The sequence below is a fragment of the Oryctolagus cuniculus genome, chromosome 9, assembly GCF_051225735.1.
Source record: "Oryctolagus cuniculus isolate XC-2025 breed Fujian yellow rabbit chromosome 9, ASM5122573v1, whole genome shotgun sequence".
NCBI classification, from domain to species: domain Eukaryota; kingdom Metazoa; phylum Chordata; class Mammalia; order Lagomorpha; family Leporidae; genus Oryctolagus; species Oryctolagus cuniculus.
The window spans coordinates 123,870,269-123,890,368 of record NC_142875.1 but is presented as its reverse complement, the minus strand read 5'-3'; the positions used below and the strand labels follow the sequence as shown (position 1 = coordinate 123,890,368).

The 20,100-nt window shown below is 47.6% G+C and overlaps 1 protein-coding gene across 3 annotated transcripts in view; it reads left to right on the top strand.

Annotated features, from left to right (window-relative positions):
* The window catches only part of ITPR2 (inositol 1,4,5-trisphosphate receptor type 2), a 536,564-nt gene that overhangs the window by 451,626 nt on the left and 64,838 nt on the right, over positions 1–20,100 (top strand). For all 3 annotated transcript variants that reach the window (XM_089304708.1, XM_051850872.3, XM_051850873.3), the window contains 2 exons: positions 1,163–1,358; positions 5,419–5,511. In XM_089304708.1, the coding sequence (XP_089160834.1) occupies positions 1,163–1,358; positions 5,419–5,511 (289 nt within the window). The remainder of the gene's footprint in view (positions 1–1,162; positions 1,359–5,418; positions 5,512–20,100) is intronic.

Genomic DNA, 20,100 nt, shown 5'->3' with positions numbered 1-20,100 from the left:
CATGTATAACTTCAGCTTTATAAGGAAGCAGTGAATGAAATTGCCCCTAGTGTTGCCTACAGATAGCAAATGCATACCTAGGTTCTTGAGTAGCACATAGATTTTTCTACCCTAAAGACAAAATAAATAACCCAATGGAGGAAGTTAATTAGCAACATCGTGTTTTAGATTTTTGTTTAGTTCTGTTTCTAAAAGTATAGCTGATGTAATAGGTTTTGTCTTCCCTATTATACCTCATTAGTAAGGAAAAATGTTTGAATTTCTCAAATATCTTTGAATTTCCTATCTTTTCTATTGTATTGAGCTCATAAAATTGTTCTCCTAGCCGGCGCCGCGGCTCACTAGGCTCCTCCACCTTGCGTCGCTGGCACACCAGGTTCTAGTCCTGGTCGGGGCACCGGATTCTGTCCCAGTTACCCCTCTTCCAGGCCAGCTCTCTGCTGTGGCCAGGGAGTGCAGTGGAGGATGGCCCAAGTGCTTGGGCCCTGCACCCCATGGGAGACCAGGAGAAGTACCTGGCTCCTGCCATTGGATCAGCGCGGTGCGCCAGCCACAGTGCGCCGGCCACGGCGGCCATTGGAGGGTGAACCAACGGCAAAAGGAAGACCTTTCTCTCTGTCTCTCTCTCTCTCACTGTCCACTCTGCCTGTCAAAAAAAAATTATTCTCTAATATCATCTCTAATTCCTTGATTAGGCAATATATCTAATGAATTTGTCAATTCATTGCTTCGATGGACCTAATTCAATTCAGCATTCTTGCTTCAGCTATTTTATGTATTCCAGAAGTAACTGCAGAAAAGAATCAGTAAGGCTAAAAATAAAGAATAAGTAGCTGAGCTAGTTAAGTCACCATATTATAATTGTTCTAAATTCAAACTTGAAACTATGCTATTTCTGGAACATCTTAGTAAACTGATATTATATTGGTCAAGAAACCAGCAGGTGCACACTATGTGCTGGGTTAGATTTATCTTTATTGAAATACAGTTTATTAATGCATCACAACTAGAGTAAAATAGGTATTTTGGTTCATTTTAAAGATTGTTTAAGTTACTTTTTCACTGATAAACTAGAATGGCTTTCAATTATATTTGTAACTGTCTTTATATTTATTCACCTGCTGCTACATTGCCTTTTGTCTTGTTTTCTTTGTTTTTGTAGCTTTTTGATTTGGTGTACAGAGAGGAGACTCTGCTCAATGTCATCAAAAGTGTCACCCGGAATGGCCGCTCCATTATTCTGACTGCAGTCCTGGCTCTTATCCTCGTCTACCTGTTTTCCATTATTGGATTCCTTTTCTTGAAGGATGACTTCACGATGGAAGTGGATAGGCTGAAAAACAGGACTCCCGTTACAGGTATTGCTGTTTCCTCGCCACGAGCCTCCTCTGATGGCAGATGGACTTGGCCATAGCTTGCTAATGATATTACAGTTAAACACCCCTTGCAGGAAGTGGTCTCATCCTTTCTCCTGGAGCATGTGCGCTACTAGGAGTCATGCGTGTGACGCGCTCTGAGGCTGCACAGTAAATAGCTGTCAGTAGGCTCAGTCTCGGCAAGACATTGTAGTCACGCTGACTGTTTCGTAGAAGTCAGTCGGCAGCTTCAAGCAGAGTAACAGCTCTGCAGTCCTTTGCCTCCTCCCTTGGCTTGCATCTCCAGGATATAAATCCAGCGCTGTTCCCAATCAGTATTCCATTCTTGTTGGATCTCAGTCCTTTATATCATACCTAACTGGGTGAAAATGATAAATGTTTTGGTCTGGAGAATCATCAGATCATAGGGAATTTGGTCTAGAAACCATGCTCAAAATGCCGTAGTGAGAGGACCGATCCATCCTCTGTGGCCTCTTTTTCTTACCTGGGCAGAAGACTCCCTCTCTGCTCACTGACCCCTGTGGTGGGAGTGCTTATTCTTGCCATGTTATTTGAGATTTTTAAAATGTGTTATGCTTTCTAATGACTTCTTTGTTCCCCTTCCCCTAGTGTCGCTGTTTTAGTCACACTTCTTTGTTTCCCTTCTCCCTCTCACCCCTTGCACTGTGCTGGGTTAGAGACCATAGTTCTTCATTTTGTGGATTGTTTAGGGGAATTCTCTGTGGGACGCAGAGAATGGAAGTCACAAAATGATACCTCAGATCACTAAATTTAAAAGTAGGGCTTAATTGGCCAGCGCTGCAGCTCACTAGGTTAATCCTCCGCCTGTGGCGCTGGCACCCCGGGTTCTAGTCCTGGTTGGGGCGCCGGATTCTGTCCCGGTTGCTGCTCTTCCAGTCCAGCTCTCTGCTGTGGCCCGAGAAGGCAGTAGAGGATGGCCCAAGTCCTTGGGCCCTGCACCGGCATGGGAGACCAGGAGGAAGTACCTGGCTCCTGGCTTTGGACTGGCGCAGTGCACTGGCCATGGCGGCCTTTTGGGGAGTGAACCAACGGAAGGAAGACCTTTATCTCAGTTTCTCTCTCTCACTGTCTAACTCTGCCTGTCAAAAAAAAAAAAAAAAAAAAAGAAGAAAAAAAGAAAAGAAAAAAAAGGGGGGGCTTAATTAGAGGCACCTTATATGTAGTATCCTTTTTGCCCTTAACAAGCTTTTCCTAGTTACTAAGTTGGTGATACACAGCAGCAGTGTTGTTTCAATGTAGCAGTGAGTCTGAGTGATCCCCACACAGTGGAAACATCCTGTGCAGAGACTGGAAGTTATGAGGCATGAGGCTCTCCTGGATTTCATGTCTTTATTCAGTGTTTTGTTTGGACTTAAATGCTACTTTCTCTAGAATTTTAAAGGTATCACTCTTTGGAGGACCAGCTCCTATGTAAATTCTCCAGAGCTCCGTGCTAACTGAACTGTGAGTCATAAACGTCTGCTCTCTAGTCTTCACCCGTGCTTGCTTCCTGGCTCTGAGGCCGGGTCACACTGAGCTCCTCAGTCCAGAAGGGACCCGAGCTGCACCATCATAGTTGCTGACTCTCAAGTGTCAGCAGTTGTTACTGTCTTGTGAATCTACTGGTAAATATGTGTATTCTCTAAGAAGGAAATTATACCATGAATATAAACATTTTTCTTAGACAGAAAAATGTCTTCTTTCTTTTTACAAAATAAGCCACACTAAGACCTAAAATTTCAAGCTCTTTTACTAAACATATTTATACATATTCATATGGAAAGTTGTTGAATACAGCTTTTGTAAATACTGAGACCATGCAGCATATGAGAACAGCTAACAACGTTAAACCTGATTTTTTTTTTTACATTGGGAATGTTTGTTTCATAGATTGAGAGCATTTATGATATGAAACCCTAGAAGAGCACTTTTATTTGCATAATGCTTTAGTAGATTATGCCTTTATCCATTTTCTGTTGCTTATAACAGATGGCCTGACAGTAAGTGATATATAAAGAACAGAGGTTTATTATTTAACAATAATAATATTCTGTTATTATTTAATAATAATAATGTCCTGGAGGCCGTGAAGGCCACGAGCCTGGCACCAGGTTATGCTTAGGGTCTGGCAAGAGCCCTCTTGCTGCATCCTGGCAACATGGCAGAGGCTGTTGCATGGCTAGATAGAGCCAAACTGGCTTTTATAACAGATCCACTCGAGATAACCCATTAAACCATGAGTGGGCTCATTCCTCATGACCCCGTCCCTTCCTAGGGTCCCACCTCTTACTGCCTCTCGGCGAGCTTCGGTGTGGATGTTGGAACGTTTGCCGTATCTCTGTACCACAGAACGTTGCCTCTTTCAAGTGTTGAATACTCTGCACTCCCGGAGTTGACTGTGTGTCCTGAGTGAGCTTCCTGCAGCTCTCACACACAGGAAGCAAGTGGATTTGGAGAGCAGGAGTATGCAGCTCTTCGGGGAATGGGAAGACACAATCAGGAAACTCGCTGGTGGGGACATGCGGGGGAGGCTGAGCGTCCTGGAGCTGAGTGGCCAGAGCATCAGGGAGCATAGGGCAGTGAGGGTGGGCGATCTGCAGATGGCTTTGGGGGTTCGGGAGGACGTGGTGCTGCCCCTGAGACTGCAGGCCTCGGTGATTGGGGAGTCCTTGTCTTAGGCCACGGGACTCAGAGGGATGTTTCTGTTGAAATGTGGGGGTGACAGTGCTCCTCGCACACCCATCTTCCTCATCCTGTTTCTCAGCCTGGCTTCCACTCACTCAGTGCTGCAGGAGCCCCCAGCAGTGGGCGGCTCCCCGCCTCCAGCCTCTCTTCTCGTGCCCACGTTTCTGATTGGCTCTCCCCTGGGTTCAGACACTGCTTTAGGCAGGCACTGGCGGTAGGATTCCTGCTGGGCCTTTGCTGGCCCGCGTGCCTTTGGTCAGACAAATCGCCCTTGGAGTTGCCTGGGTGCTGCATGCCTCACGAGTCCCATGCATGTCAATCCCGTGATAGCTCCAGGCGGATCCTTCTCTGAAAACCTTTTTTTTTTCCTTCTAGAATTCACATCTCCCTCTCCCAAAGGGAAATTTTTAAGAAATCTGCACTTGACTCTCTGCCATTGTGGTTACATCACTGCTTCTCTGTGTCTCCTTTGTTGACTGTCGGTGCTCCGGGGCCATGGCTCCGGGCTCAGTAACTATCAAAGAGGGCAGAGGCTACCAGCACACTGTCAGTAACTCCACCTCTCTCCCTCTCCGACCCTGTGCTCTGTTCTCCTGCTCAGTACTGACTGTGATGGAGGTAGTGTCTGAGGCTGCCCCTTCCTTGAGTGGGCTCCAGCAGCCCCACTCCAGGCCAGCTCCTCCTCACATGACCTCCTTCTTGAGACTTACGCCCCCTTTTCCATTCGCCACTTCCAACTCTGTCTCAGCTCACAAGTCAGATAACCCAGGAGGGTTCCTCTTTTCTGTTCCATTCTGCTCCTGGAGGCACCAGCAAGCAGGTGGATCCCTGGAAGCAGTAGGAGAAACAGCAGGGATCTGGCAGAAGAGCCTTGCTTCCTGGAGTCATTGTAGGCTGTCATTGTTTCCAGGAGCCCCCATGTCACCTTCAGAGCTGCCACCAGCCACAGTCCCTACCTCAGCTGTAGAGACCAGAGCCTTAGAGCCCAGGGACTGTCACTGCACTGGGGGCCTGGGTTTCTGGCATCCCAGATCAGAACCCTGAACACATTTGGCTGTGGAGACGTATTACACATAGTGGTTAAGGTCTCCAGTGTTATTAATACTTTATCTCAGCCACTTAAAAGAAGGTATACAAGGCTTTTAGTGGGTTGGCCCATGAGTCTGTTCTGTAATTATAAAATTGCTTCAGTAGGCAAAACCGTGTTCAGAGTTCCAAACCAACCCACTGAAAAACCATAGGAGCACAGCTGAGTTTGAGTACAAGTGCCTTTAATTTAGATGCCTTTATAATCATTTGTTCGTTTCTTGTCATTTGCACATTTGTCTCAATACCGCTCTGCTTTGTGTCGTCTTAGGCAATTACGAGGTTCCTACCACAACCTTAAGTTCCATGACGGAGACGTGTGACAAGAACAACTGCTCAGCCACGATACCAGCTTCCAGTACAGGTGTGTAGAAGGCACTTCCAGACAATATGAGCTTCATAGTTCTGATGTTTCCTTTGCTATATTGTTACCTCCCAGAGAGTTGTGCTAGACATTTCACGGTGGACAGAAGGTGAAAGAACCAGGAGGATCCAAACTAGAAAAGGAGTCTCATATCTGTCCTTTTGTTTCCCTATCTTGTTCTGATATTGTTGCTGTTCATGGGAATCTACTGAATTTATCCTGTGGTGTGTGCTTCTAAAAATTCTATTATTACCTTGGAAACCACACTAAGGGAGTCCCTTTTAACTGTATAACAGTTAACATAAGGTCTGGGGAAACATGGGATTGCAACTCAGAAGACTTGATTATAATATTGGGTCTGGCAGATTGTAGGTAGACATGTTGGAAATGTTAAGCAAATTCTCTAGATTAAGTTCAGAGAGACTGGGTGAGGGGTGGAGGGAGGGAGAAGGAGAGAGAGAGAGAAGAAGGAGGGGAGGGAAATTATAAAACTTTCTCTACCTGTGTAGGAGCAAATGGAAGTATGCATATAAAAATAATGTTTTAAACTCTAAATTCTTCCCTTAGGATGTGGCAGGAGCCTGAATTCTGTGAAATGGGTGATGCTTCGTGAACTGTGTTAGAAATGAGTGATGCTTCCTGGAGAGACTTAGGGAATGTATGTCTTTCATTAGTACAAGAGTTGTCATTTCTGGAAAGGAGTAGATTTAGTTGGAGTAAATGTGTCGTGTCTACAGAGGCAGAAGCAAGCTCAGAGAAGATAAGGGAAGGAAGAGGCCCAGTGTAAGGTGGAGCCCCCCAGCTTCCATCTGGGAGCACACGGTTTGCCTGGTCTTTGTGTTAGTGCCTTCTCTCCTAAGTTGCCTTTCTCTTTGAGATATTGCCCTGTTGCTTGAGAGAAGATCCATGGTCCCTTCTGCTATGTGTTTCATTCCTGAAGAGCCAAGGGACGATTAACCACTGAACACAAGCCATCCCAGCAGCCACGGGCACTGCGAGCAGCTGCCCCCATCTCCCGTCTCCCTTAGCCCTGCACCCCTGCTCAGTGCTGGTAATGAAAACCAGCTCACTCGACTTGGAGAGCGCACGCTGCAGGTTATGGAATCCTGTTATACACATCCTCCAGTTCAGTTACCTCCAGTTTCTTCAGCCTTCCTCACAGCCGCAGCAGCGACTCTTGGTGCAATACTCCAAGGCAGGCAGCTGAGTGATTATCTTATTATGGGTAGTGGAATTTGGAATCACGTTACAGTCTTGACCCATATTTGGCTGACTCTCGGGTAAAATGCCATTCTTCACTGGTTCGGCTGTCAAGCCTTAAATACCCACCCTGTACTCACGTAATTGGGAGTTTGGGCTTTCAAGTATAAAGCCATGCATTTATTTCTATGCTTCTGCCAGCTCATAATTCTAGGACCTTACAGTTTGCCCAGAGACTAGATTAGGAGTTTTCTGACCAGATGGTCTCTAGGTTTCTGGTCACTTGCAGTTCCCCCATGCCATGAGCCTCAGGTTCTGTCAAGTAATTTGCTTTTTCTCTCTCATGTCCCCCACAGGCTTGATAAGCTCCAGAATAGGGGTTGACAAAGTACGTCCCGTAGGGAAATCCATCTTACTCCCTGTTTATATATCCACTGACCTAGGCATGATGACAGCATTTAAAAACAATTTAAGAAAAAGATGCAGTGGAAGCTGTATGTGGCCCATAGAGCTTAAGATGTTTGCCTTTGGGTTTTACAGGAAGAAATTTGCCAAAGTCTGCTCTCAAAGGTTTCTGTTAAAGGGGCTAGAAAGGTTGTATAGGACGGCGGCCACAATGCCAGGGATCGAAACCACCTCAGTCGTGGTCACATTTTGCATGATTCTTCAGCCACATAGAAATGTGTCTCAAACAAGCTAATCATTCAGCCCATGTTTCTCTCTTTTTTTTTTTTTTCCAAGAAATATCATGAGACTGTTTATCAAAGCCCCTCTGCCAAAACCCAGTCACCCGCTATCTGCCACATTCCCAGTTAGTCAATCTCACTGCACATCACCTTCTCTTGTTCTCTCCTTCTTCCCACACTCTTCCACTGTGGTCCACTTCAGTATCTTCTCTCAGTATCAAATCATTTGTCACATCCTTGAATTCAGGTCTACAGGTGCTCTTCTGTCCTACCATAATCCATGGTTTTTCAAAGTCACAGAAACAAACTTGGAAAATTTGGGTATAGTTTAAGGAGCCAGGCAACATTAAATAGTTTTGGGGTCTTTTTGGTCATCTGGTATTTCAACTTAGTGTCCCTCATACTTGTCATTATCTTTTCAGCTCTACTTTCTTTCTTCTTAAAAGAATATGGGAAATAATACATTAAAAGTTTACTTTCTTGTTAACACAAATATTTTAACAGCTTGGTCTCAAGTGTAGTGACCCTGTGCCTGCATTGGTCTTCAATGTCTTAATGTTACTTAAAAATGATATCCTTCATTTTAAAGCAAATAACTTTAACTGTAATTGGCTTTAAAAAATTTTAAATTTTGTTTAGTTGAAAGGCAGGGAGAGAAAAAGGCAAAGATCCATAGAAAGAGCTCATATCCACTGAGCTGACTCCACAAATGCTTGCAGTGGCGGGGTGTGGGCTGGAGTGGAAGCAGGGAGCCAGTAACTCCATCGGGGTCTCCCCCTGCGTGTCAGGAACTTAGCTGCTTGCTCCATCACCTGCTGTCTCCCGGGGTGTCCGTGGGCAGGAAGATGGACTGAGGAGCAGAGCTGGCACTTCAGCCGATGCTGCTGTGTATGTCGGGGCCTTTCATAATGGCAGCCTGCTATCAGGAACACACTCTGGCTGTACACCTGCACCCTATGGCTTGCAAATTAAAATTTAGCCCTTGTTTTAGACTAGAGAAGTCGTTTTTAAATCTAAGTGATACTTCGTGCCCCACAAACACCTTCTCTACCTTTTCTAGCTTTCACTCTGATTTTGCAGTTAAATTTATGTGGCCAGGATGTCAAGATCAGATCCACAGAATTTGCTGTCAGGTGAATTTTATCACTTAGCATTTTCCACTGTTTTGGAAGTCCCCTTGTATTTGTGGTGGACACAAATGTGCTATGGGCCAGCCACCATGCTAGGTGTTAAGGACAAAATGTTGAATAAACAAATATGATCCTAGCCCTCATGGAACTTATAAAATAGTAGAGGAAGGGAAAAAATCACTGTTAAAATTCTGCCTGTCACATTGTCTTTCACTGAGTTTCTTTAGGTAGATTTCTTGAAGCATGCTGTCTACTAAAGGCCATCTCATCTCTTTAGTGTTGCATATTTATGCACTCGAGTTGATTCTGCCCCCTCTCCTACTCCCCAGGGACACTTGGCAGTGCCTGGAGATGGGGTTGATTGTCACACCTTGGAGAGGGGCACTGCTGGCAACCTGTGGGTAGAGGCCAGGGAGGCCGCTGAACTCCCTGCATGCACAGAGAATCTCCAGGCCCAAACATTAACAATGTTAAGGGTGAGAGACTCCTCTCTGTTTGGATATTAGTTTATAGTGCCAAATACAAACTCATAGAAGGCTTCCCATGGAAGCTTCCACAACCTGGTATTCACTTAGCATATTGTACAAAGAACACAGCTTCCCTTTCTCTGTGGGCAGATGAGCACAGTTCTTCCCCTCCCAAGGTATGCTGCCCCAGGGGCAAGGGCTGTCTTTCTGGGCTCCAGCAGTGATAGGAGTTGAGGGAAGAAATGGGAAGGGTGTTGGGAGGGCAGCAGTGAGAGTAGGGAAGAAGGCATAGATAACAGCTGGCGTGTGAAGGAGTGTCAGAGACGCTGTTGGGAGCCAGCAGTGTGTGGCCATAGCTTCTCACCATGAGAGATTATTCCTAGATCAGAATTAAAGACGCAAGACTATCTGTATTCATGTACCCTGTGCTAGTTGACTTGGTAAGTGATAAGGCTCATCTGATGGAAAATTCTGTGGATTCGATCTCCTAGCCCATGCTGCGTTTACATTTTGGCTGTGTAAATATAATTGCAAAATGTGAGTGAAAGGTAGAACCTGGTGTGTGTCGTGCAGCAAGTGTCACTTAGATGTAAAAATAACTTCTCTATGTCGAAGACCAGGATTAAATTTTAATTTGCAAGCCCTAGTGTGCATTTGTGACAGCCTGGGTGTGTTCCCTTGTGGACAGCAGGCCGCCATTACAAAAGGCCCCGACACACACAGCAGCATAATGACAAGGCTACAAGGCTCGTGGTGACTGGAAGGCAGAGCCACCAGCTTCCAGTAAAGGACCCTGCCGAAGCAGGTGAGGTCATTGTCCCAGCAGCCGAAAATTCACATGGCAGCTGGCAACCAGCTGTGGTTTTAACAAACAGCCAAAAAATACCTCTTTTTATTTCATTTGCTGCAAGACCTCCCTGATTCCTGGACAAAAATAACATATATATATATATATATATATATATATATATATATATATATAAATGGCCAACCTGACTTTTCTAGAAAAGCAGGGCCTTTTGAGACAGTTTATAAAAATATAATCACAATTATTTTGTATGCAAAAATCAGGTTAATGTACAGACAAAAAGGCGGAAGTTCATGGGCGTTTAGCATTTATGAGCAATTCAAATGTATCGTGTTTTGGTGTTTTACTTTAGTGGGGAGGATTGGTGGGTGGGCATCCCCAGTGAGTCAGCCTCGTGCCTTATGCTTTCTGGCTTCCCACGGGGTACCAGTGATTTTAGAATTTTTTTCCTGGTGAAAATAGTTTAAATCTGCATTTCCATAATGAACTGATTATAATTAAAGCACAAGACTAACAAACCAGAAGTTTTCAGCTGCACTTAGAGTTTCAAATGTGTCTGTGTCAATCTCTTACTTTCTCAGAAACTGTGGGGAGCAGCCCGGACTGGACTGAGTTACTGGAATTAAGACTTATTCTATGCATCTGCTCTCCCACAATATGGCGCTGGGAGAGAAGTAAACAGCTTCCACACAGCTGCCTCCAGTTCAGCTAATAAACTGTAGGACTTGCTCCTGATTGGAGGAGAGCAGCGTACTCGGCGTGTGGGCAGCCGAGTTAGGATTGGCGGAGGAGGACTATAAAGGAGGAGAGAGACGGCATGCACCAGGAACATCTAAGGGGAACATCTAGCTGAAGGAACACCTGTGCAGCCCCCAGAGAGCCGGCCGGCGGTGTGCCGCTCCCCTGCGGAAGTGGGGAATGTGGCCAGGGGGAACTGCCCTTCCACGGAGGTGGAAGGGATAGTAGCCAACCCGGGAAGAACCAGCAGCAAACCCGGGGAGGGCCGAGCAGACGAAAGAACGGCGCAGGGTCCTGTGTCGTTCCTCCACGAAGAGGGGGAGCGACATAATGGTGCCGTGACTTGGATAGGAAACCTGACTCGGATAGGAAACCTAGGACGGATAGGAAACCTAGGACGGATAAAAAAACTTAGGAGGGAAGAAACGGGAAGAACTGGGAAAATATCGGAGAGAGAGACTAGCAAACAGCCTAGGGAAAATACCGGAGAGAGAGACTAGCAAACAGCCTAGGGAAAAGCCGGACGAAAAAGGTGCCGGAAGAAGCTATTGAAAGCCTAGGCATAGACTCAGATACGGACTACGGGGGGAAGCTGGGAGAAATCTCTAAGGTCGAAAGCGAAAGTGAAAGCTAGAACAAACAGACTCGGACGCGGACTGTGGGGAGAGGCCAGGAGAAATGAGGGAGGAATATTGTTGGAGGAAAGCTTGGGGAAACATACCGGGTAGAGAAAAATGTTAGGGAAATTGAAGCCGTGGGGGGCAGGCCAAGGCGGAAACGAAAGCCACTTTGGGATTCTCAAGTTAGCCCGGGAATAGGGGGCGAAAAGTTGAAACCAGAAGCTGAAACGTAAGCCAGATTGGGATCCGTCTGATTAGCCCGGGGAGCAAAGGACGGGAAGCCAAACCGTGGGGCGGAGACGTAAGCTGGGTTGAATTCGCCAGGCTAGCCCGGGGAACTTAGATTGAATGCTAGTGGCGGACACGTAAGCTACGCTGTGTGACTCGCGGAAGCCGCCGTGTGCAGAGAGAGCATGGGGCGTGAATAGATAGGGAGGGGGGCTGGCGCGAGGCCGTGGTTCAGACGCGAAAGGGTTAAGTGTGAGACCGCGGAGTGTGCGCGCAAAGCCGAGCCACGCAAAGCCGAGCCGCGCAGATGAGAGAGAAGCGGGCTGAAGCGGCTCAGCCGGAAAGCCGCGGAGAAATAGCCTCGGGGCGGAGCCTGCCGGCAGGGTGAGGCGCTGGGAAGCCGCAGGGATAAGAGAAACAGAAGTTTAGAAGTAAAGTGAGAGAAATAGGAATGCTGGAAGATAGAAGTAAAATGGGAGAAATAGGAATGCCCGGAGATAGAGAAATAGAGAAATAGAAAGGCCTCCCTACAACACTGCAATGTGAGAGCTTGGATTCGGTCTGCCTGATTAAGTGAGGCGATGAGCACGATGAGCACCTGCGGGCAGCTAGCAGCTTATGCGCCGCAGGTCACCGAAGACAGGCACGAATTAACATCAGTAAGGCCTCCCCCACAATACGGCAATGAGAAGGCTTGGATTCGGTCTGCCTGATTGTTAGGGCTTGTAAGCCCCTGCAGGCAGAGCAGAGCATGCGCTGCGGGGCACCGAACACAGGCACGCATCAGCGCCTAAAAACCTCCTCACAACATGGCGAAGAGAGGACCCGGATTCGGTTTGCCTGATTGATAGGACTTGTAAGAGCCTGTGGCAACTCTAGCAAGTAGAGCAGAGTGTGTGCCGCGGGACACCGAAGACAGGCGCGTATCAACGCCAAAAATAAAAAGAAAGGGGGATCTGTGGGGAGCAATCCGGACTGGACTAAGTTACTGGAATTAAGACTTATTCTATGCATCTGCTCTCCCACAATATGGCGCTGGGAGAGAAGTAAACAGCTTCCGCACAGCTGCCTCCAGTTCAACCAATAAACTGTAGGACTTGCTCCTGATTGGAGGAGAGCAGCGTACTCGGCGTGTGGGCAGCCGAGTTGGGATTGGCGGAGGAGGACTATAAAGGAGGAGAGAGACGGCATGCACCAGGAACATCTAAGGGGAACATCTGAGGGAACACCTGTGCAGCCCCCCGAGACGAGCCGGCCGGCGGTGTGCCGTTCCCCTGCGGAAGTGGGGAATGCAGCCAGGGGGAACTGCCCTTCCACGGAGGTGGAAGGGATAGTAGCCAACCCGGGAAGAACCAGCAGCAAACCCGGGGAGGGCCGAGCAGACGAAAGAACAGCGCAGGGTTCAGTGTCGTTCCTCCACGAAGAGGGGGAGTGACATAATGGTGCCGTGACTCGGATATGAAGCCTAGGCAGGGTCCTGTGTCATTCCTCCACAAAGAGGGGGAGCGACATAATGGTGCCGTGACTCGGATAGGAAACTTAGGAGGGAAGAAACGGGAAGAAGTGGAAAATATCGGAGAGAGAGACTAGCAAAGAGCCTAGGTGCCGGAAGAAGCTATTGAAAGCCTAGGCATAGACTCGGATATGGACTGTGGGAAAGAAGTTAGGATTGAAAGCGAAAGTGAAAGCTTTCATAGACTTGGATGCGGACTATGGCGGGGAAGCTAGGAGATTGAAAGCGAAAGTGAAACCTGGAGGAGGCTTGGACTCGGATATGGACTGTGGGAAAGAAGTTAGGATTTAAAGTGAAAGCAAGAAGAAACTTAGACTTAGATACGGACTGCAGGTTGAAAGTGAAAGTGAAACCTAGAAGAAACTTAGACTCGGATACGGACTGTGGGGAGAAGCCAGGAGAAATGAGGGAGGAATATTGTTGGAAGAAAACTTAGGGAAACATACCGGGTAGAGAAAAATGTTAGGGAGGATGAAGCCGCGAGTGCAGGCCGAGGCGGAAACGTAAGCCACCTTGGAATTCTTCAAGTCACCCCAGGGAGCAAGAGGCGAAGATCTGGAACCAGAGACGTGGGCCGCCAGGTTGGAATTCGCCAGGTTAGTCCGGGGAACTTGGATTGAATACTAGTGGCTGAGACGTAAGCTACGCTGTGTGACTCGCGGAAGCCGCCGCGTGCAGAGAGAGCACGGGGCGTGAATAGATAAGGAACGCGGGGCTGGCGCGAGGCCGTGGTGCGGGTGCGAAGTGCATGGAGACCGCGGAGCGTGCGCGCAGAGCCGGGAACCTGCCGGCGGGGCGAGGCGCCGGGAAGACGCGCAGAGCCGTGAAGCCGCCGCGGGGCGGGTGCCGAGAAGCAGCCTCGGGGCGGGCACCGGAAAGTCGCGGGGATAAGAGAAACAGAAGTTTAGAAGTAAAATGAGAGAAATAGGAATGCTGGAAGATAGAAGTAAAATGGGAGAAATAGGAATGCCCGGACATAGAGAAATAGAAAGGCCTCCCCTCAACATGGCAATAAGAAAGCTTGGATTCGGTCTGCCTGATTAAGTGAGGCGATGAGCACCTGCGGCAGCTAGCAGCTTATGCGCCGCAGGTCACCGAAGACAGGCACGAATTAACATCAGTAAGGCTTCCCCCACAATACAACAATTAGGAGGCTTGGATTCGGTCTGCCTAATTAAGGCGGTAAGCGCCAGCAGGCGGCTCGACCAGAGTGTGAGCCGCAGGTCACCGAACACAGGCACGCATCAGCGCCTAAAAACCTCCTCACAACATGGCGAAGAGAGGACCCGGATTCGGTTTGCCTGATTGATAGGACTTGTAAGAGCCTGTGGCAACTCTAGCAAGTAGAGCAGAGTGTGTGCCGCGGGACACCGAAGACAGGCGCGTATCATCGCCAAAAATAAAAAGAAAGGGGGATCTGTGGGGAGCAGCCCGGACTGGACTGAGTTACTGGAATTAAGACTTATTCTATGCATCTGCTCTCCCACAATATGGCGCTGGGAGAGAAGTAAACAGCTTCCACACAGCTGCCTCCAGTTCAGCTAATAAACTGTAGGACTTGCTCCTGATTGGAGGAGAGCAGCGTACTCGGCGTGTGGGCAGCCGAGTTAGGATTGGCGGAGGAGGACTATAAAGGAGGAGAGAGACGGCATGCACCAGGAACATCTAAGGGGAACATCTAGCTGAAGGAACACCTGTGCAGCCCCCAGAGAGCCGGCCAGCGGTGTGCCGCTCCCCTGCGGAAGTGGGGAATGTGGCCAGGGGGAACTGCCCTTCCACGGAGGTGGAAGGGATAGTAGCCAACCCGGGAAGAACCAGCAGCAAACCCGGGGAGGGCCGAGCAGACGAAAGAACGGCGCAGGGTCCTGTGTCGTTCCTCCACGAAGAGGGGGAGCGACAAGAAACCATAAAAATTATCAAATAATTTGATTATTAAAAATATTGAAAATGTCATTTTTTTAACTTTTAAAAAATTTATTTATTAATTTTTTTTACATTTTTTTTAACTTTTATTTAATGAATATAAATTTCCAAAGTACAGCTTATGGATTACAATGGCTTCCCCCCCATATCGTCTCTCCCACCCGCATCCCTCCCCTTTCACACTCCCTCTCCCCTTCCATTCACAAGAGGATTCATTTTCGATTCTCTTTATATACAGAAGATCAGTTTAGCATATATTAAGTAAAGATTTCAACAGTTTGCTCCCACACAAACATAAAGTGAAAAATAATAGATGATTTTTTAAATGATGATGAAATCAGATCAGACCTATTGTCATGTTTAATCCCAGTGAGAGTCAAGTTGGGAATTGATAATTTCTTTTTTTTTTTTTTTTTTTACAGAAGATCAGTTTAGTATATAGTAAGTAAAGATTTCAACAGTTTGCACCCCCATAGAAACACAAAGCGAAATATACTGTTTGAGTATTCATTATAGCATTAAGTCTCAATGTACAGCACATTAAGGACAGAGATCTTACATGAGGAGTAAGTGCACAGTGACTCCTGTTGTTGACTTTACAAATTGACACTCCTGTTTATGGCATCAGTAATCTCCCTATGCACCAGTCATGAGTTTCCAAGGCTATGGAAGCCTTTTGAGTTCACCGACTCTTGTCTTGTTTAGACAAGGTCATATTCAAAGTGGAGGTTCTCTCCTCCCTTCAGAGAAAGGTACCTCCTTCTTTGATGACCTGTTCTTTCCACTGGGATCTCACTCACAGAGATCTTTCATTTAGGGTTTTTTTTTGTTTTTTTTTTTTTTTTTTTTTGCCAGAGTGTGTTGGCTTTATCCCTCTTAGTAGTTTTTTTTTTTTGTCTGTTCTACTTAATATGACTGGTTTAATTCTGTAATTAATACACAGTTATTCTTAAATGTTGAAATTTAACTGAAATATGATCCCTGTTAAACATAAGAGTAGGAATAAGAGAGGGAAGAGATGTACAATTTGGGACATGCTCAAGCTGACTTGCCCCAAATGGTAGAGTTAGAAATATACCAGGGGACTCCAATTCAATCCAATCAAGGTGGCATGTACAATGGCATCTCACTAGTCCAAGTGATCAATTTCAGTTCACAATTGATCGTAATGAAAGGACTAAGAGTCAAAGGGAGCACATAAACAAGTCTAGTACCTGCTAATACTAACCGATAGAATAAATAAAGGGGAGAGTGATCCAACATGGGAAGTGAGATACTCAGCAGATTCATGGAATGGTGGATGTCCTAAACAGCACTCTGGCCTCAGAATCAGCCCTAAAGGCACTCGGATCTGGCTGAAAAGCCCATGAGAGTATTTCAGGCATGGAAAGCCAACACACTCTGGGAAATGTCATTTTTATAGACTCTTATTCAAACATGGCCAGTATTAAAAAAACTCTAGGCTGATAGCTCATTGAAAGGGAACCATTTGACAGCCAATAGAATTGACATTGTTATTCTTTCCTTCGTAGGAAACACCTTTCATTGTACTATGAAACAATTACCAGTATTTCAGGGGAAATTCTAATATACTAGGGAAAGAGTTACCAATAGTCAGCTGAGCGTGGGTCATTGACCTTAACGTTGCTCACCCACAGAGTTGTTGATGATACTGAAACCATGCCCTCTCATAGGGCTTTTGCAGTCACCTGTCAGTGGTAGTGATGACCGTGCTAAGCTGGAATTCGGTGAGTGCCCGCTTGGTACGAAGCCCTGTTCTCTCTGTGTGCACATGTCATTGTTTGGAGTATCCTCATATGAAAAGTTCGCTCCTCTCTCCTTAGGTTTGTAAACAGCCGCGCTCTCTGGCTTCTTTTAAAACCACCGCTGCTTTTGTCGCTACTGCTTGGCCACTGTCCGCTGAGCCGTTGTTCTTGCATCCGAAATCCTTTCCTGCTGCCGTCTGCTCTGCTGTGCTACAGGCACTCCTGGGTCCCCGTTGGAGCTCCCTCTGGATTCTGCCGTTCCCTCTTCCTTCACCACCGCGTTGCCCTGTCAGTCAGCCTGCCTGGGCTTTCTCCTGCTGTTTCCCCGTGGCCTGTCTTCTCCTTCACTGTTGACCTTCTTCCTCTTGTTTCCTGATGGCCTCAGCTGTAACTCCGGTGATCGTTTCTCCCCGCTGCCTTTGACCCTTGTGTTGTTTTGTCACTGCTTGGGGTCGTTTCTACCCCTTGGACCGCGGTATTCTCCCAGCTATGTTGTCCGGTCTGAAATTTTTAAACGTTTTCTTACTTTCTCAACCTTAAGAATCATCTGAGATTGTTTCTTTCCTGTATCAAAGCAGCCTGCACCCAGTTCCCCCTCTGAGTGGCCTTGTCTTCAGTCTGATGGGAGTGTCCTTTTCCCAAGGCAGCCCTGGCTGGAGCGCCTCAGTGTGGTAGTGAAGCTGCCTCCCCCAGACCTGAAGACCATCAGCTGCCTCGTGTCATCCCTTCCCTGCGTCCTGCCATTCCCCCGAAGGAGGCTCACTGCACAGCAGGCTTCCCGAGTGGTCTCTCCACCTCCACACATGCTGCTTCTACTGCATCTGACCTACCCCCACTCTCCCACTTGTCAGAAATCATTTCTTTGATGTTCCCCACCCCCTCTGCCCCTTGCTCAGCTTCCCACAAAGCCCCAAGACCTGCCCAGTAACACCTAGACTCCCTGCAGCTGTACCTGCTGCTTTGTTTGCTGTTCATCACACAAGCACGCATTTCTCTACCTCTCGGCATCTCCACCCATGCCACGTGACATGCCGCTCTACTCAAGTCTAGGTCACTAACTATTCAAGCAAACTCCGACTCCACATTAATTACAGGACCACGCTCTGATTCACACTGGTATGAAATGCTGTCTCCTGTTTTGATCTCTTGGCTGCACTTCTGCATCTTGTACATGTTGTATCTCATCTGCTTCACCAGCTAGATTGCAAACCTGCTTGCCCTGATGAAAGCTGTCCGGTGGCTCTCGGCGAGCAGTTTAAACTCTTCAGCCACTCCATGAACTGCTCCCTGCCGTCCTCTCTGTGTCTGCCACACTGCTGTGCACGTGCCAGAGGCCCAGCCATCGCCATCCACCTCCAGTGCCTCAACACACCTATGCGTGCTTGCCTCGTGTCTTTGTTCAGCCCATCTTATCTGCCAGAAAAGACTCATGCACTCGTTTACTGGCCGTGCATGGCCTTCTCTCCACACTCAGCTCAGCACCTGGCACCCCAGTCGGTGTGATGGCCATCCGTTATGCCTCTGTAGCAGCCCATGGCCCTGCACGGCCTTCATTCATCCGCTCACTCTCCTGTTCTGGAATCCCAGCTTTCCCATAGACTGGGACACCTCCATCTTTCCCACCTGTATACCTAGCACCTCGCCCAGTAGTTGTTGGTTCAGGGAAATAAGGCAGATAGGACTTGGGGGAGGACCAGCTGGTTATACAGGTAACCATAAGGTGCCATTTACCTAGATGAATTTGTCCCAACTCAGGGCCTGACTTCCAACCTGAAGGCCTGGAGATCTTCATACTGGAAGTAGGATTTTTTGTGCGAAGCTCATAGAAGTTCCTGTGTAAAACCGGGATACGGCCGGCGCTGCGGCTCACTAGGCTAATCCTCCGCCTAGCGGCGCCGGCACACCGGGTTCTAGTCCCGGTCGGGGCGCCGGATTCTGTCCCGGTTGCCCCTCTTCCAGGCCAGCCCTCTGCTGTGGCCAAGGAGTGCAGTGGAGGATGGCCCAAGTGCTTGGGCCCTGCACCCCATGGGAGACCAGGAAAAGCACCTGGCTCCTGGCTCCTGCCATCGGATCAGCGCGGTGCGCCGGTCACAGCGCGCTGGCCGCGGCGGCCATTGGAGGGTGAACCAACGGCAAAGGAAGACCTTTCTCTCTGTCTCTCTCTCTCACTGTCCACTCTGCCTGTCAAAAAAAAAAAAAAAAAAAAAAAAAAAAAAAAAAAACGGGATGCCTGTGCACTGATTACTGTTGAGGGAATCGCTGGACAACTGTTAGCATAGACCCCTGTTCTTATGCCACAAAGAAAACCAATTCTCATTTTTATTTGCAGCCAATCTGTAGTTGTTAATCACGTGAATTGTGTGTGCATTTTACTAGCTTTCTTCTTAGTGAGAAGCAACCTCATTTCCAAATTCTTGGGGAGAGATAGGAACATGTTCCTGTGGCTTCTATATCCTGATTTATCTGTCAGTTAATCAGTCACATTTGTTGTGACATGACCAGTAGTTCCTGAATGAATAAATGTAAGATTGTTTGAAAGTCTCACCATGACAAAACGACAGGTAAATATACTCCACATGATGTCACTATTGGAAAACCATGATTCTCTTTAAAAATTCTTTGTACTCTCTTACACAGTTCTGCTCTTCTGCTTTGCATTCTTCCTAGCCATCATGTTGGAATCCCCACCCCCCGACCCCTGCCAGGCACGCACACCCCCCATGTGCTGGAACCCAGCAAGCGGGGGACAGCAGAGCCTTCTCCACTCTTGTATCTGGCTTCCTTGTCTGTCCTGCTCCAGCTGCCGCCACCACAAGCCTCACCTCTTCCCTACACCCTCTGCCTCCAAAAGCGGTTCTTCTTCTCTCCCTTTCCAAATCGGAATGTTCCTTGGCTCTGCTTTAGGGTCAGGGATCACAGATTCTGCCCATATCTTTGATGCTGCATTTTGTGATAGTCTAGCCCTGACTTCAGCCCTTATGTTAAGGTGTAGCCCAGCATGTTTAAAAAAGCACTGAGCAAACTTGGGGTCAGCGCTGTGGCACAACGGGTCAAACCTCTGCCTGTGACGCAGCATCCCACATCAGAGTGCTGGTTTAAGCTCCGGTTGTTCCACTTCTGATATAGCTCCCTTCTGATGCTCCTGAGACGTCAGCAGAATATGGTCCAAGGACTTGGGTCCCTGCCACCCCTGTGGGAGCCCTGGATGGAGCTCCAGCCTCCTGGCTTCAGCCTGGCCCAGCCTTATCTGTTGTGACCATAGCGGGAGTGAAACAGGGGATGGAAGATCTCTCTGTCTCTCTGTCTCTCTCTATAACTCTGCCTTTCAAATAAGTAAGGAAATCTAGGAGTATAAAAGAGTGCGCAAAGTAAAAATATCAGAATCCCTCAGCCACATGATGTTAAAGTCATCTTAGAATAGGAAATTCAGCCTTTTCATAGCAAAGTACTAAACAGGCTGTTGGCTGTGGGTCATGTACATGGACTTGGACTGCTTCTCTTGTGTGCTTG